This window comes from Nicotiana tomentosiformis, chromosome 11, assembly GCF_000390325.3.
Source record: "Nicotiana tomentosiformis chromosome 11, ASM39032v3, whole genome shotgun sequence".
Lineage (NCBI taxonomy): Eukaryota > Viridiplantae > Streptophyta > Magnoliopsida > Solanales > Solanaceae > Nicotiana > Nicotiana tomentosiformis.
The window spans coordinates 109,559,985-109,578,186 of NC_090822.1; the positions used below are offsets into that span (position 1 = coordinate 109,559,985).

The 18,202-nt window shown below is 38.1% G+C and overlaps 2 protein-coding genes across 2 annotated transcripts; one reads left to right on the forward strand and one right to left on the reverse strand.

The window, feature by feature from the left end:
• The first annotated feature begins 4,923 nt into the window (after positions 1 to 4,923).
• LOC104091613 (beta-galactosidase 8) lies at positions 4,924 to 12,218 on the forward strand. Its single transcript, XM_009596989.4, has 19 exons — positions 4,924 to 5,353; positions 5,542 to 5,637; positions 6,101 to 6,213; positions 6,333 to 6,399; positions 6,480 to 6,572; positions 6,679 to 6,828; positions 6,971 to 7,059; positions 7,186 to 7,291; positions 7,395 to 7,482; positions 7,627 to 7,745; positions 7,833 to 7,994; positions 8,612 to 8,808; positions 8,970 to 9,079; positions 9,455 to 9,564; positions 9,724 to 9,837; positions 9,971 to 10,072; positions 11,068 to 11,279; positions 11,404 to 11,740; positions 11,851 to 12,218. The coding sequence occupies exons 1-19, from the start codon at positions 5,186 to 5,188 to the stop codon at positions 11,956 to 11,958; spliced, it is 2,541 nt and encodes an 846-aa protein (XP_009595284.1). The 5' UTR covers positions 4,924 to 5,185; the 3' UTR covers positions 11,959 to 12,218.
• Positions 12,166 to 13,818, reverse strand: LOC104091612 (uncharacterized). Its single transcript, XM_009596988.4, has 2 exons — positions 13,461 to 13,818; positions 12,166 to 13,100 (listed from the first exon to the last, which is right to left on the reverse strand). Exons 1-2 carry the CDS (start codon positions 13,765 to 13,767, stop codon positions 12,382 to 12,384), a joined length of 1,026 nt encoding a protein of 341 aa, XP_009595283.1. The 5' UTR covers positions 13,768 to 13,818; the 3' UTR covers positions 12,166 to 12,381.
• Between the last annotated feature and the right edge of the window lie 4,384 nt (positions 13,819 to 18,202).

The window sequence follows — 18,202 nt, forward strand, 5'->3', positions numbered from 1 at the left end:
AGGATCACAATCCATGCGCGCCCTGGGGGATTGGCTTAGGACATGTCTTGTCCCTCACCCAAGACTAAGCATCGTTCCCGCGTGCACAACCCAATCCTCAAGCTTGACACTCGCCTAGTGCATCCGCAACTAGCTCGTGCCTCGCCCGAGTAAGGCAACCTTTAGTCCTTGACCATTTTCATGCACGTCTTTCGTGCCATGCCCATACATAGCCCTCGTGACACGCTTCTATCCCGAATAGTGCAGTGTCGCCCCACAACTGCATATTTAGGCCAACGGACCCTTGCTTGCATGGTTGAACCCAAGCCATGCTCACAAGTCGACACATGATGCCCCTAAGATAGGTGCGTCAAGTATCCAATCGGCACAGAGGTCTTCTTCCAACATTCGGCAGCCCGCGGGACTGGCCGTCCCACACATCGCGTCTCCAGCGCCTACTTGATGCCCAACGCTAGCCCGAAGGCGTTGCGCCGTCCATAGAGTTCCCTAACTCGTATGGATACCTAGGACACTCCTTAGAGTCATCCAGGCAGGCCCTTGAGGTCGCCCCCATGGTAGTTCGTTTGCCCCCAAGGTAACTCGTTCGATACGGCTTGGTGGCGGCATGTATGGGGGAGGCAGGTCGGAGCTTTCATCACCTATACCCCCCATATATATGCTTAAAATTAAAAATCCCAAGTTGCCCGAGTAGACAGATCTACGTCAAACAATCAGAAGAGCCTTTTCTCACTAGTTCTTGGCCGAAGTCACAACCCCAAAGTGCGGGTTGTGACATCCTCCCACACTCATAATATCATCGTCCCCGATGACGCATCATGGCCTAAGACATCCCGGAGTCTGCCCCCTCAGGTATGCCCATTTCGGCTCCCTTTGTCCTGTGGGTTGGACATCCTCGAAGTCCTGTCTCAAAAGGAGTCGTGCCCCATGCACTTCTCCCCCAAGTATCTTCCAAGCATGCCTCTGCACTTCACCTCCTTTCGGTGTTCACTTGGAAAATGCCTCCGCACTTGCACCCTCTGGTGTCTAACTTTGTAGTTGACCCACACTAGTCAACTACACCATAACTCTCGCGGCCTTTATGTCCGTCTGAAGCTTTTCCTTCAAGGGTTAGCACCTCAATGTGCTTTCTGGCGCAGCTCCCGTAGCCTTTCGCTCCCGTAGCCTTAAGATGCCCTCTGGCATGGCTCCCGTAGCCTTTCGCTCCCGTTACTTTCAAACGCCTTTTGGCATAGCTCCCGTAGCCTTTCGCTCCCGTAGCTTTTCCTTGCCCTCAATACCTTTGAAGATGTGTTTGCTTCCAGACCCATGACTTCATCCATATGACTCTTGCATAGGCGGGATCCTCCCACACTTAATGTGGAGGATACATCTTAGTGTTGTCTTCCCACTCGGCATTTGGCCAGCTCTTGGGACGACTCTTGGTGAGTACTACATTCTCAAAGTTATAGCATCGCCACATTTCCGAACAAAGCTCTTTGTTTTCCAATTGTCACTTCCTCAACAAGTACCCAATGCTCCCGGTAGTACTTCAATACTCTCCCTATAGCTAGGTACTCTCTTGGTCATGCTAGCACAACTTCCCGGTTTGGTGTGCCTCGCACTTGGACCCTCAAAGGTCCCCGATCATTCGGCGTACCCCTTTCCAGAATGATGACACCTTCTAACTTGGAAACTAACCCAATTCCGAAGTTTCGCTATACTCTTGAATTCGTCTCCTTACCTTGGCAATGCCCTCAGGCAGCTCACAAGTCTATCCCGAAGGAAAGGCACTCAACTGATGCGTTGCACCCATCCTTGGCAAGATCTCCGCTATGATCATGCCCCAAAGTTTATAGTCCACGGCTCCCACTCTTTTGCAATATGGTTGCACGACCTGGCAAACATGGCCTTCTCTTGACCATCCGACTCATCGGCATATCACCTCATTCAGTAGCGACCTAGACTTTCGAAAGACAATGGAATCACCTATTTCTTTCTTCGACCAGTAGTATCGGGTTCTCGATATCTGGTTGCATATGAACATCAATCTCTGCTTTGACAAGATCTCCGCACTGACATCCAAAATGCACTCGCCATATCCACCCTTGCCGTGACCTTGTGCCATGGCATAGTATGGCCTTAATCAGCTCTGATACCACGAGTCACGGGCCGACTTCCTTACGCTCGCCAGCGGCATCGACTCGCCCGTGCGGTGCCTGCAGTTCCCCTCGCTGCGGGCCAACCTATTTCCTTTCCCAGGTTTTCAAGCACGATCTTGTGCCTGTTGGTGGGACTCACCCATGAGGCTCGCCCCAACTTGTGCCGCCCGTAAAATGTCTAGGCACTTGTCCCTAGACATGTCGTGGCACTTCATCTTAGGATCACAATCCATGCGCGTCCTAGGGGATTGGGCTTAGGACATGTCTTGTCTCTCGCCCAAGACTGAGCTTCGCTCCCGCGTGCACAACCCAATCCTCAAGCTTGACACTCGCCTAGTGCATCCGCAACTAGCTCGTGCCTTGCCCGAGTAAGGCAACCTTTAGTCCTTGGCCATTGTCATACGCATCTTTCGTGCCATGCCCATACATAGCCCTCGCGACACGCTTCCATCCTGAATAGTGCAGTGTCGCCCCACAACTGCACGTTTAGGCCAACAGACCCTTGCTTGCATGGTTGAACCCAAGCCATGCTCACAAGTCGACACATGATGCCCCTAAGATAGGTGCGTCAAGTATCCAATCGGCACGGAGGTCTCCTTCCAACATTCGGCAGCCCGCGGGGCTGGCCGTCCCACACATCTAGCCTCCAGCGCCTACTTGATGCCCAACGCGCCCGAAGGCGTTGCGCCGTCCATAGAGTTCCTTAACTCGTATGAATACCTAGGACACTCCTTAGAGTCATCCAGGCAGGCCCTTGAGGTCGCCCCTAAGGTAGCTCGTTCGATACGGCTTGGTGGCATCACGTATGGGGGAGGCAGGTCAGAGCTTTCATCATCTATACCCCCTTATATATGCTTAAAATTAAAAAGCCCAAGTTGCCCGAGTAGACAGATCTACGTCAGACAATCAGAAGAACCTTTTCTCACCAGTTCTTGGCCGAAGTCACAACCCTCAAGGTTCGGGCTGTGACATTCAGGTCCATAAGTGGGATATAACACTACTATGATTGAAAATGTCAAAAGAGGATGAAGTAATTTAAAATTATTATATAGAGAAAAGTTATCTCAAAAGATATATGATCTGATTGATTTTAGCTAAGGACAAGATACAAGAAAGATAAATGATTTACATGGACGATACTAATTAGTTTAAGTTGATGTTTAGGTAGAATATCATATTTGCAAAATTTGGTGGTGTTTGCAATGAGATTTTTAATCTTGTTAGACACTTGCATGACTGTATGATTTTGAAAACATCTAGGCTCTATGTAAAACGTCTAATATGCCTATTACATTATATTTATAAGTAGATTAGGGTAAATCATATAATATATTCATATAGCCAACTTTAACTTACTAAGCCGTAGAGGATATGATTGATCCAAAATTCATTAAAATCCACAAGTTGCAAAACTTTTTATGTAATTTTATTCAAAACACATGATTTCGACATAGTTCTAATGATTGGAATGCCGATAAGAAAATAACGTAGTTCCCGTGATCAAGGTTCATAGATTAATTAATCTTTTAAATATAAAATTAAGATTCCATTTATATACTTAAGATACTGTTAGTCTGAAGTTTCACATCAAATAATAGAATATAGAGAAGTATTCTCTGTTTTAATACGCAAATTTCGATGTTGCACATTAATCTTTTACTAATATAATAGCTATCTCCATCTGAGTATTTCGAGGATTATATAGTGTAAGGGACATTCACATGTCAATAGAAATTAATGTTGCAAAATGCAAATTTCTAATCTGCCATCTACCCAGTAAAATTTCATTATCTTAGGATTGGAGAGTGTAATTAATGAGATAATTTGAATCTACCTTAACAAGAGGTACCGAGAACAAATCATTGTCCTTTTCACACGTGTCTACCGGTCCCAGAAATGTCAGTCCTGAATTCTCGTCGAATAACCGAAGTGAATTCAAGATTTAAATTTTATATTTAAATTTTATGATTTTTTAGTATTAAAATTATTATATTTTTAAAGTTATAGGTTTGTATCTACTATTTATTATAACTTTAATAGATTTTATACATAAATTTTTGCTCCGCACGAAAATTTATAAATTCAATTGAACCCGTCACTTTAATACTATATACGCCTAACCAATAGTTGGGCAACATTATAGCCAAAGGGTCGCCTTCACCAAAAAAAAAAAATACGATGTAGGTAGGTGAAATTTTTTTGTATTTATGCATATTACTATATGCTGATAGCGGGTTGCTAGTGCACTGTACTACCCTTTTATAATATTATTATTATATACTTAATCCCCTTAATTTTTATAATGTTTATTTTTTTATTTATTATTACCCTTAATAAAAGTCTTGGACTAGTCATTCTGTCGGCACTATCAGCGGTAACATAATTTCCACTTTTCATGCAAAACATTCAGTAATATTATTTCCTAAATAATACCCAGAAATCTAAACGGCAAAAATGCCTACTGTTATAGTGTTTCGAGCCAACGATATTAATAGGAGTACTGTTTTGTATTGAATAAAAAAACAAAAATCTTATCTCTCTAGCCAAATAATGCCATTTTGCATTGAAAGAATTGATATAAGCTCATCCTCTGTGATAATGCTAACTGCTTAAAGCCGTCCCATTTACAGAGAATGATGAACAACACGACGATATTACAACGTCATTATTAATTATATCACAAAACAAATCTTAACGTTAACAGTGTACAGGTGTCGTGTCGTCTCCGGCCTATAATAACTTCATCCTCTTCTCTATATTTTGATTCCCTTTTCAGTTTTCATATAAATTCTTTAAGCAAACTACTACAGTAATAATATACTACTTGAAAAGTGCCTGCTTTTATTTTCTTTTTTCTGTAAGTAAGAAAGAATTTTGATTAAAAGCTTAGTCTGAAGCAACCGTAAAAGCTGCAAAAGCAAAACCCCAAAAATTCTGCTTCTAAGAAACAACTTTTAATACTTACATTGTTAGTTATATATTACGAGTTTGGTTCAGGTGATAAATGAGTTGATCGGAAAACCAATAATTTGGTCGGAAAATCAAGAATGATGGGTTTATCAGTAATGCTAGTATTTGGAGTCGTTTTCTTTCATTGTTTGGTGATGATGTCATTTGCCGCTAATGTGACGTATGATCACCGGGCATTGGTCATCGACGGCCAGCGTAGAGTTCTGATCTCCGGCTCTATACATTACCCTCGCAGTACTCCTGATGTGAGCCTTTCTAGATACTTTTTCTCTCTCCTCTGTGTGTGTGTGGGGGGGGGGGGGGGGGGGGGGGTTAGTTTTCATCTATTGTTTGTGTTTAGAGGTTGCTTTTTCACCAATGTGCATTTTTTTCTTTAAAAAGATTAATTTTTTCCTTAAAAAAGATTCATGTTTTCTTTTGAAATAATATGCAGATGTGGCCAGACCTTATACAGAAATCTAAAGATGGAGGCTTGGATGTAATAGAGACATATGTTTTCTGGAACATACATGAACCTGTTAGAAATCAGGTAATTTAATTTCAGCTTTAGTCTTTATTCTGTTTGCTATTCTTTGCTTCAATATGGACCAACAAGAAAAGAATGAAAGTTCCTACCTTTTCTTACTGTTTCTTTATCTTGAGTGCCAAGTACTTGATTTCATTGAACAAATAAAGTAGTGAATTGTTTTCCTCAGGTTTCTTTTCTTTTTAATAAAATTAGAAATTTTGAACAAAATAATATCTATGTTGCTCGGACTCTTCAAAAATTTTGTCGAACCCGTTGGGTCCTTCCCGAAATGCACTACTCTTGGAGGATCCGACACATATCCCGCGGCATTTTTGAAGAGTCCGAGCAACATAAGACAAAATTGATTGAAAACTTGAGAATTCCATTTTGAGTATCAAGGGGTGTAGCCTAAGATTTTCCTTTTGAAGAAAAGAACATAAAAGGATGGAAAATGGAAGAACTGATAAGATGAGCAAATTTGCAGTATGATTTTGAAGGAAGGAAAGATTTGGTTAAATTTGTGAAGTTGGTGGGTAAAGCTGGCTTATATGCTCATATAAGGATAGGGCCTTATGTTTGTGCAGAATGGAACTATGGGTAACTACTCTTTTTTTTCTATTTTTCAAAACAATGATTGCATTTTTTGTAATTTATTGATTTTGCTTTTTTGTTCTACCTTTACTGATAATCAGTGGTTTTAATCTATTTTGAGACAGTGGGTTTCCTCTTTGGTTGCATTTCATTCCTGGAGTTGAATTTCGAACTGACAATGAACCGTTCAAGGTTTTCCCTTGTACTTATTAATTAATTTCCCTGGGATACTGGTTTGCTAAGTTCATTAACATGAAGGCTTCCTGTTGCAGGCAGAAATGAAGCGATTCACGGCCAAAATTGTTGACATGATCAAGCAAGAAAATCTTTATGCATCCCAAGGGGGACCGGTTATTTTGTCTCAGGTTAGTTTACCATAGTGATTTAGTACACTTCGGAGTACTTAGAAACGATTCGATATTGGTTGCTCTTTGCTATTGTGTGAGTAAAGATGTTTCATGAACCAAGCAGATAGAAAATGAATATGGCAATGGCGATATTGAGTCTCGTTATGGTCCTCGTGCCAAACCTTATGTCAACTGGGCAGCAAAAATGGCTACATCGTTGGATACAGGAGTGCCATGGGTTATGTGCCAGCAACCAGATGCTCCTGATCCAATAGTGAGTTTCCCGTCCTTCACCTTGTAGTTTATTCATAGAAAAAGCACCTCGAGAACCTTTGATGGACTACCAAATAATTTTGAGAATTTGTACAGATCGCCAATAAGGTAAATTAACTTTGTGCATGCTTTGATCATGACAGATAAACACTTGCAATGGATTTTATTGTGACCAATTCAAGCAGAATTCTGATAAGACACCCAAGATGTGGACGGAGAATTGGACTGGATGGTAAGGCATTTGGTTTTTTAGTCCTTTAACATGCAGGCCCAGTACTTGCTGATACTAATTTAAAATGTATCTGAAATTGCCACTTACTGAGTGAGACCTCTCTTTTTGAATTGTTTGGAACATTAGGTTTCTTTCTTTTGGTGGTGCTGTCCCTTATAGACCTGTGGAAGACATTGCTTTTGCCGTGGCTCGATTTTTCCAGAGAGGTGGAACCTTTCAGAATTATTACATGGTATCAGTTTCTAACCAAGTGACTCCGGCTTCTTGATCTGTAGCACTTTGCTGCAATGACAGCTGAACTAAATCTTAAAATGATATTTGTTGCCGTTGAACAGTACCACGGGGGAACTAACTTTGGCCGGACCAGTGGTGGACCCTTTATTTCAACTAGCTATGACTATGATGCTCCTTTAGATGAGTACGGTATGTTTCCTCTCTCTCTTGATGGCTTATCACTTCACTTGCATATGTTCAAGTGTATTCTCCATCGCTTATATCACGATGTCAGACCATTCCATTCATTGATTTTGACACATAGCTAAGGTAAAGATTCATTGAGAAATGCAGGGCTTATAAGACAACCAAAGTGGGGTCACTTGAAAGATCTCCACAAAGCCATAAAGCTGTGTGAGGCTGCAATGGTGGCAACTGATCCAACTATCACTTCTCCAGGCTCTAACTTAGAGGTATATTTAGAATGAGTTGTACAGATAACATTACATTTTCAGGAGAGCTTCACATTATATTTTTACAAACTTCTTTTCCTCTTTCAGGTCAGTGTTTATAAAACTGGATCAGTGTGTGCTGCATTTCTTGCCAACGTGGGTACGCAGTCTGATGCAGCCGTGACGTTCAATGGAAATTCATATCATTTGCCTCCGTGGTCTGTGAGCATCTTACCCGATTGCAAGAATGTGGCATTTAGTACTGCAAAGGTTTGGCTCATAATCTTGTCCACTTTGAAACTTTGAATCTTAGCTATGTGCTTGTTGCCGGTCAATCTGCTACCATGAGTTGTCTTCTTTGCTTCTCGATTTCTTATTGGTGTCCACATGTGAAAGTTGATAAAGTTGCACTTCCCTTCAATTTCTTTCGATATGTTAAAATTAAAGCAAGTACATTCTTTCCTTCCACGTCCTATTGTAAAGTCTTTGTATTCTTTCATTTACTCTTTTCTTTTTAACAGGATATATTAAGGAATTAGAGTGCTTTCCCTCTTAAAAATATTTGACACACATCTTGAATTAAATGAAAAACCATCTCTTTACGATTAGTAATAAGTTGATTGTATTAGGAATTGACTCTGTGCGACATTAAGTGGGAAGAGCAAAAACATAAGACCTTTATCATTATTCAATCAAACCAAGTGTCCTCTGTAAATCTGCAACTAATATGCTACTAATGAGACCTGGTTAATCTCTCAAATGACAAAGAGAAAAATGATACTACGATTATTGGTACAAACCTTATCATTGATAGGGGAAATTCGAATTAGAGAATTACCTTTACGTGTGCTCTTCTAAGCTGATGGTTTTACATTTCTTGGTGACAGATTAACTCGATGTCAACAATCTCAAAGTTTGTTACTCAGTCTACGGAAGCTGACGGTTCTGGCGCATCCTTGTCAGGTTGGACTTGGGTTAATGAGCCTGTAGGTATCTCAAGTGATAACGCGTTCACAAAAATGGGTTTGATGGAGCAGATAAATACTACAGCCGATAAAAGTGATTATCTTTGGTACTCTCTGAGGTAAAAGCAGATAAATACTACAGCTAATTACATCAGATCCACTTTCTTAGTTTCTAGTCAGTAGCATTTCTAGAGAATATCTGGTGTTCTTTGTTTGCACGCATGGTTGTGATCTGCTCTGAAGTTCGCCATTCTTAAATCATTTCCAACTTTACTTCCAGTGTTAATGTAAAAAATGATGAGCCTTTCCTCCAAGATGGATCTCAAACGGTGCTTCACGTGGAATCACTTGGCCATGTTCTTCATGCTTTCATTAATGGAAAGTTATCAGGTAACGAGAATGAATGATGTTTGATGAATATGTACTAGTTACCTAAAACAAAGAAAAGATACTGTAATGAGCTATTTTTATGGACTGATATATGGAGTTCCATACATCCATAAAGAAGCTATTTTAAGTTTGTTGTAACGATTTATAGTAGATTATTCAAGGTACCAAAGTAAAAAATTTGCTGAAGCATATTAGGCGGTGATATCGTATTTAGCATGTGGTTTGTTGAACGTGACAGATGAGTCGTTCTTGTTGCTACTATAGATAGTAGAATAGACACTATAAAAGATTTTCACTGCCCTTAATGTAAGATTTACTTGACCAAGTTGTTTTACAATGCTTAACATTTTGCATGCACTTTCTGATTGTTTGTAGGAAGTGGAAAAGGCAACAGTGGAAATTCTAGAGTTACAATTGATGTTCCTGTCACCCTTGCACCTGGAGAAAACAAAATTGACCTGTTGAGTGTGACTGTGGGTCTTCAGGTGTGAATTTTGGTTTCTCCAATCAGATTGAGTGGAAGATTTGTTATCTGCCACATTTTATTTGCTATTTTGTCCATGATTATTCTATGAATAACTTCACATTGTCGTATGTTCCATTTAAGAAGCATGATCTAATACACACCTGGTATTTGACTCCAGAACTATGGAGCATTCTTTGATCTTAAGGGAGCAGGTATTACCGGTCCTGTGCAATTGAAAGGTTTCAAAAATGGCTCTACTATTGATCTTTCGTCAAAGCAGTGGACATATCAGGTTGAGTTAACTTTCTAAATACCTTAAGATAGGCTCAATAGTATGTTTTCGACAAATCTCTGGTACCATTAGGTTTTGATTCTGAAGGATAATTGCATTGACTTTGCGTGTCATGTTGTACTGTGTTGGTCAGGTTGGATTGAAAGGAGAAGAACTGGGCTTATCTGATGGAAGTTCTTCCCTTTGGAAGTCACAATCTGCATTGCCTACAAACCAACCATTAATATGGTACAAGGTAATATTGTCTTTTATGTGTTTCAGTATTATGCAATTTAAGGATAAATGTGAACATTTGCGACTTAGGCACATCGGGTATGTAACCTTGTTGGAAGATTTGATTTGATGGACTGATCTGATGTGTTTTTCAGATATTTGATAAATAAATTCTGTAAGAGTCCGAAGTTGACTTGAACCTCATAGCATTTACTAATAGGAAATATTTGCAACTCCTAAAGATTACGATTTATTATAGAGAGCTAATATTGATGAAATCAAATCAAAAGAACACATCATGGAGCAATATTACCAAAATAATCATGTCATTAGCTCGTATATTCTGTTTGAAAGTAGGTTGACAATACAGTTAGAAAAATACTTGCGATCATGGACCTTCTTCCTCCAGATTGAATTGGTGATCTGGGTGTCTGTTGTATTTCCTGCCTGAAGTTTCTACCGCTGATGCTACAAAGAATAATCTAATCAACTAAAAACATAGTGAACTATGTTCGCTATGGTTTCATGCATATGTATGATAGTAAGTATATGTTTGTACTATTGATGTAGTTCTAAATAACCAATGGGGATGAAGACGTAACCAATTCCAATTAGAGAATAAAAAGAAAAAGAGAGAGGGGACGAGTATCGGCATAGAAAAAAGAGCAAATGAGCATATATATTAGGATATTTCTATATTTGTAGACAGACACGGAACTTTATGCGAATGTAAATTTTCATCTTTAGCTAGAATTAAATATAAAATAACTGGCTATTCATTCATGACCGTTGTTCTTGTACATTAGCAATATGCCTCTTATGTGGTCTACTGTAATACAACAATAAGTGATAATGTCATTTCACAACCTATGACTATTAGGATCTTGTTTGAAAGGACTGGTATGTCTTATTCTTTGTCTTTTCATATACTTATGCTTGTAATTATCCTAATTTGTGTAACACTTGTCCAAATCTTTTGATAGTGATGCCTAAACCACGACTTTTTTGTTCATTTAGGCAAGTTTTGATGCCCCTGCTGGTGACACCCCACTTTCACTAGATTTTACCGGAATGGGAAAGGGTGAGGCATGGGTGAATGGGCAAAGCATCGGTCGATTTTGGCCTACCTATACTGCATCAAATGGAGGTTGTACTGACTCCTGCAATTATAGAGGATCTTACAATTCTAACAAATGTCTCAAAAATTGTGGAAAACCATCACAGCTGCTGTAAGTCTTTAGTATTATCTTAAACTTTAAGTTAAAAGTTTGCAGCGATGGTATCTAGTGGAACTTAATATCAATTCTAGTTGAGCAATCTTGAAATGAAACTTTGATATATAAACTTTTGCAGATACCACGTTCCTCGTTCATGGCTGCAATCCAGTGGAAATGTCATAGTGTTGTTTGAGGAAATGGGAGGGAATCCAACAAAGCTATCTTTTGCAACAAGAGAGACAAGTAGTATATGCTCACGAGTTTCAGAGGCGCATCCACTTCCTATTGACAAGTGGACGTCGGATGATGATGCACGAAAGAAAGTAGGGCCAACTCTGTCTCTTGAGTGTCCTCGTCCTGATCAAGTCATTTCTTCAATCAAATTTGCAAGCTTTGGCACTCCTCATGGTGCATGTGGAAGCTTTAGCCACGGTCGATGCACGAGCAGCAATGCTCTTTCCCATGTAAAGAAGGTCAGATCCAGATTATTTTACAAAATAAACTGGTTGACCCCCCACCCCTTCTTCTTTTCCTCCAAGTAAAATATTTCTCTGATTAAATTTTAATTGCAACATCTTTACAGGCTTGCATTGGATCAAAACGCTGTAGTCTTGGAGTTTCAATAGATGTATTTGGTGACCCATGTATAGGAGTGACAAAAAGTTTAGCTGTAGAAGCTTCCTGTTCGTGATGCATAGTTGGACCAGGCGAAAGCCTCTTACTAAAGTAAGTGTAGAAGTGGTAGAAGGTCAGATAAACTACAATAAATTTCAACTTCATAAAGAGAAAAAGAGCACTTTGTTTTCTCTTGCCGATTTGATGATATTATGAAAAGAAGAAGAAAAAAAAGATTTGCCTCAATAACTTTTACAAGTCTAAAGATATTGCCTCATTGATGTTTCTATCAAGCAGAATATAAACCACATTCAATATCATTGTAAACTCAGAAAATTTCTGTGTGATTTCCACATCCCTTATTCACATATTCTTAGTAACATATCCAAATACAATGAGATTTATAGGAATAATTTAGTTAACATACAATAAAAAAAACTATCGACTGAACGAATTCCAGTACTACATTCATTCGTTAATATCTTCATCAAGATCATCATCATATTGAGGCAACACCGGCGGATCTTTGGAACCTGCATTTCTTGCAGAGAGCTGAATGCAGTGCCGGTGTCTGATATTTGTCTTCCCCACCCATGATTGGCATTGGTACGCCTCGCTTGACTGGACTTACATAACCTGGCTGGTAAGTCTTGCCAAGAATTCCTTCAACATCTTTGGATAGATTGAAAAACTTAAATTGTGTCTCTAGGTGAGCAAAAGCATCATCTGCTGGTATTTGATAGTTGTGAACCTTATTTTCATTCTCTCCTATTGGTACTACCTTCACATCCAATTGCAACAGTCCGGAAACTGTGACCCTCACACTGTTAACATCATCTGTCCTTTCAACTACCACTGCTCTCTCAGCAGTTTTAACACTCCATTCAGCATCTCCATCTGTCGGGACATTAACTGTCTCACCGTTCCAATGCACGATAAGAGCATCAATCTTGTCATCCCAGTGTGACACTTTCTTTGCTCCTAGGACTAGTGTATGGGCGTCAAACATGACAGACAATGCTTGAACCCATGTAAAGTCGCGCTTCCTTCCGTCTGGTCGAATCCCAATTAGGTGTGCATTAATGTGGAGGTTGTCATCTGAGACAATGGCAAAGTCAGTATCCTTTGCTCCATGGAAGTAGAACATCACCCCATCGCCACCCACAAATCTTGGATCATAGCATAGAGCACCATAACCATCACACCTAGGTAGTCTCCCTGTCAAAAGAAGGAGAAAAGGAGCAAAACTTTGAGTTCATTTAGAGGTACAAGAAAATATTGTCATACTACAGTGTACTACTTTTGTTTCATAATTTTTTTTAGATAGACTTTAAGTTTCATGCATTGACGGTGTAAAAAGTATATACACAATCAGGTCACTTATAAGGTAATTACAGGTGAATCTTTACGATAAGTATTAACTGATAACCTGGTAAAAATGATAACTAGCATGCTATCACAGGTTAAGACTCACTGATAGTGTACACGATCGCTATATTGTCAGTGTATATATCTTAAATCCATTTATATGTATATGTGAACATTGCAAGAGGTGTAATAGTAAATGAGCATGCTTACACTTGCAAGTTGTTTCACACTTGTTGGTGCAATCAATATAGCATCCTTTCTGCTTTTTGTTCTGTTTAGGCTTCCTTTGTGGGCACTCTGTTGGGCAGGTAAGAGTTCTGTAGTAGCAAACTCCCGGAACGGTGCAGAAAGCTCGTTCTTGTCCTGTACCTGGCAATGGATCCAACACAACATAATCAGGATTTTCAGTGACTGCATTTTCCTGCGTGCCGTCGCCTTCGGTTTGAGCAATGGTGGCTTGTGAAAAGATGGATAAGAGGAGGAGAGCTACTATTAGGCACAAGTTTCTCCTGTCCATCTTTGCTACTACTCAAGCTGGAGATGACAAATGTTTTTCTTTTTTCTTATGTCTTTAGACTGAAGTAGTAGTTATGGTAGGAACGGGAGTTGATGGGGTTGATATATATAAGTGTGGAAATTGGACTTGGGACTTGGAGTTCGGCTTAATTCATGGGGTTTTAGCTTCTTTCACGTGATAAAACAACTAATGTTGCACAATATGCAATGGGCTATGAGTTTGCTTAAATAAATAATAGATGTCCTTATCAAACAAGGAAAATAATTTCGGCATTAAAATTTCACATAACTAATACGATTTGTATTATTATTATTAATAGAATAAGAATCTCCACATTATATTCCCTATATTATTATTTATCGCATAACAGTCAAATTTCTATAGAAGTAGTTTGTGCACCAAATGATTTGTGATATATAGAACTAAAGATAAAAAGGCAGTCTGGTGCATAAAGTATCTCGTATTAAAGGGTCATACTCCAAGGGGTGTGATGTAGACAGTCTATCCTAATGCAAGCATTAGTGGCTGCTTCCACGGCTCGAACCATGACATATAGATCACATAGAGATAATTTTACCGTTGCTTCAAGGCTCCCCTTCATGTATCGAACAAAAGATCCAAAAAAAAATTCTTACATTGCAAATCTCTACGTTACAATCTCTGCATTATTAATCCGTACCAGTGTTTTAAAAGACATTTTCGGGGCGAACCCTAGGGCGAGGCGCACCAAAAATGTCCCGAGGCGATGGTATGAGACTAAAGTCTTAAGAGGCGTACGCCCAGCAATTCGAGTTTTGAGGTGCATTTTTGTAGTGAGGCGTAAGTCCCAAAGACTTTTTCAAATTAAAATAAAATTTACTGAATAAGTCCTTCATATAATACCCAAATTCTCAAAAATCAACTTATAATTACTCAAAAATTTTAAAAAGGAACTGACATATTAAATTTAAAAGTCAAGACCCTTTTTATTGATAGAAGCCCTAATTTATGGTTTTTCCTAATTCTTTATCTTGCCCGCTAGTCTGCTATTATCTCCCAAAAGCAACGAACAATCAATTTTTTTTTAATTTTTTTTTTTTGCAAATACAAAGAGAACTACATTTTCCATCATATCAGCAAGTTCAAATTGCAGGTTAGTCATCCTTTTTGTTCCTCTATGTAGAAAACTTTATTCTTTTCAACCCAAGTTAATTGTGCTTGTAAGTAACGTATAATTGATTGTTTTGACTAGTTTTTGTGGGGATGAAGCACATCTATGTATATTTTTCACATGTTTATAGTTTTCTTCAATTTTATGCAATTTTACCTATTTATAAATATTTATTGTAATTATATTATTTTATAAAATATTAAAAATTAAATACTAATGGGGCTTACATCATGTGCCTCGGAGCTTAAGTCTCGCTGAGGCATATGTAAAACGTTTCGCTTTACGTCCGCACATTTTAAAACATTATTCCGTACATTACTTGTCTCTAAACCGAATTGCGCAAGACTCTGACATATCACAGTAGAAAACGAGTAAAGTGTAAAGAGTTAATTTGAAGACAAATCTTTGACAATAGAAACATTCTGAAAAGATGAGCGTACGAGTGCATGGGCGGCACTTGCTTAATATACAATAGTAATTGTATCCCTTTCTACTTTAATTTAAGGTACTTGTTAGTTGTTACATTAAATTTCAATTTGAAATTTATGATACAATGATTCATAACAATCTTAATTTTATCTCATTGTTTCATAAAGGAATTATTAGTAATTAGTCCGGATTTTAAAAGTTTGCCACCCTTTTAATGAATTTCTAATTCGTCAAATATGTTTCTGTTTTCCTCCATTAAGAAGGCATTTACAAATTAAATTCCTAGTTAGGCGTATGGAGGAAAATGTTATCTTTGAAAAATATTTTCTTGAAAAATAAGCGATGTCTTGCTTATTTTCTCGTGTTTGGTTTGGTAGCAAAAAATATTTTTTGAAAAATATATAATTTAGATAAACACTATGAGAGACGAAATGGATAAGAGCGGGAGAGGGTGGTAGGTCGGGGTCTAGTGGCCGGGGTGTGGGTGGGTGGGATGGGGGTGGAGGTGGGAAATAGGGTGGGGAATATTGAAAAAGAGTTTTGGAATATGTTTTCTCTTCCTTTTTGTAGGGAAGTCATTTTCCTCTGATTCAAGGAAAATGAGTTCATGCGAAAAATATTTTCCATTATATTTAAGCCAACCAAACATAAAAAAATTGAAAAATATTTTTCAGATAATAGTTTCCTTCGTACCGAACACACCCTAGAGCTTCAAGCATTTCCAGCCAACCACATATCGAATAGTAGTTTCTAACTGGGAAAACATTTAAAAGAAAAACAAAGTTGTACTCTGTTGGAAAAAAAAATAGATAACCTAAATTATCAAGAAATTTTCTTGAATGTCAAAAGGAGAAAAATAAATGCAACATAGCTTCACATGGACGAAAGTCAAAGGCAGATTATTGTATTACAAATCACGCAGCATCAAATATTATTTTTACAGCATTGGATCTCAAAAATCTAAGTAGTAGTAGGACTGTACTTATTGAAGAATTAATGAACCTATTTATGAAAATTAATATTAAGTTTTAAAACTGAATTAAATAATTAGAAGAAAATATTACTTAAAGATTAGTTTTGAGATCTGAGAAGGCTGTGCTTCAGATCCTAAAAAAACTACCAAAGTCAGCAGCTTAATGCTTGTAAAATTAGTAACATGGTTTGTGCACTCCAACTTTGGCCTTCGTGCTGCTCACTCTACCGATTAATGATTTGCTTGCTTTCAACTTCTTTCTTAAATTAAAAAACTTCCCTCTATACTTCCACCCACGTGAGTACTAATTGCTAGAGTTGTAAAATGTGGGCTTAAATGTCACTACGTAGTCGCTTTTAATTATGTTGTTTAAAATATATTTTCAGTTTATAATGTATTTAAAGATTAGCTAATTTTCGCTCAAATTTCAGGATATAGTGTCCTAGAGTTCAAACCTCAAAGTTCAAACTTCAGGACATTGTATCCTAAAGTTCAAAAATTGTGTCCAAAAGTTCGAATCTTATGTCCTGAATTTTAAATTAGTAGTTCACAAATTCAGGACGCTTAGTCCTGAATTTTAAATTAGCAGCTCAAAAATTCAGTACTTAGAGTCCTGAATTTTCAAATTTAAGATACTTAGTCCTGAAGTTTGGGTGAATTGGCTAATCTTTAAATACATTGTAAATTGTGGATATATTTTAAGTAACGGGCTTAAACTGGCTATTGCTTCACTTCGCCCTAAAAATCATGTGATTTTTTTTTCATCTGTCGGGTGAGGAGGTGTGTTCTAAGCATATACATATAGATAGGTTTAGTTAAGCGATCATCAGCGGTATAGGTAGCAACTACTATCAATACACCAGTCTAAAGCTGTTCGTAGAGGTAGGTCGTAGAGATCTATGAAGGGCTATCTTTAGCATAAATAGCATGGTTAAATATAAAATAACGTGATGGCCGTAAGAAGATCATAAACAAGATAAGTAGTCTAGAGTGGTTATCTAGATTAGGGTGCATCCAGGGGTGGATTTACATGAAGGTGTATGGGTTCACGCGAACCCATGCTCATGTCCCTAGATTGTGTATAACACTATAATTCTTGTGGTAAAATACTTAATATATTTGGTTGAACCCATGCACTAGACACTACTTTCGTCCATCGGTTGTTGTGTGCCCCCTTGATTGTCCAGGTTAAGGGTTTGATCTCTGTCGTCTAATTTTATCTCCCTTTCTGTTTCCCTTTACATTTTATGTTTACTCTTTTTTCCTTTTCTTTTTTGGTTCATTCTTGAGTTTTAAAATCCCTAAAAAAAAATATCAAAATTCGCATCTTCTCCTTACCCCTCTTTTTGTCTCAATATTTTTATGAACAATGGTCACCCTCTAACCAATGTTTTTTTAATCATTTCTCTCTTCTATATTTTCCTTTGGGTGTTTTTTTTTTAATTTATGAAGTAGCTTTTCTAAAAATAATGGTGCTATTATTGATCACTTTTAAAGTATGAAAATTTATTAAGAACAATCGTGAACTGAATGATATTTTCTTGTAATAATAGTACTAATCATGGTTTGCTCAATAAGTTGTACTGGCAAAATTTTGATGGAGTCAAACCAAACGATGATATAGCGTACCTATATTCTTAAAATTTTGGATACGCCTCTGTCAGCATCATATATAGCATGTGTGTCATGAGTGAGAGAGTGGTCGTAGATCATCTAAGTTTTGATAAGCAAGTTACTTGACTCGAGTTGCTAAAAAGTAACAAATACTTGGTAAAATAGTCTTTGCATACAAGTTAATCAGAACACTACCGTAATTTGAAAAAATAACAGTTGGATCAACGATCTCAGAATGGGCAACTTGGCCATTTGTACGTACGTAATAG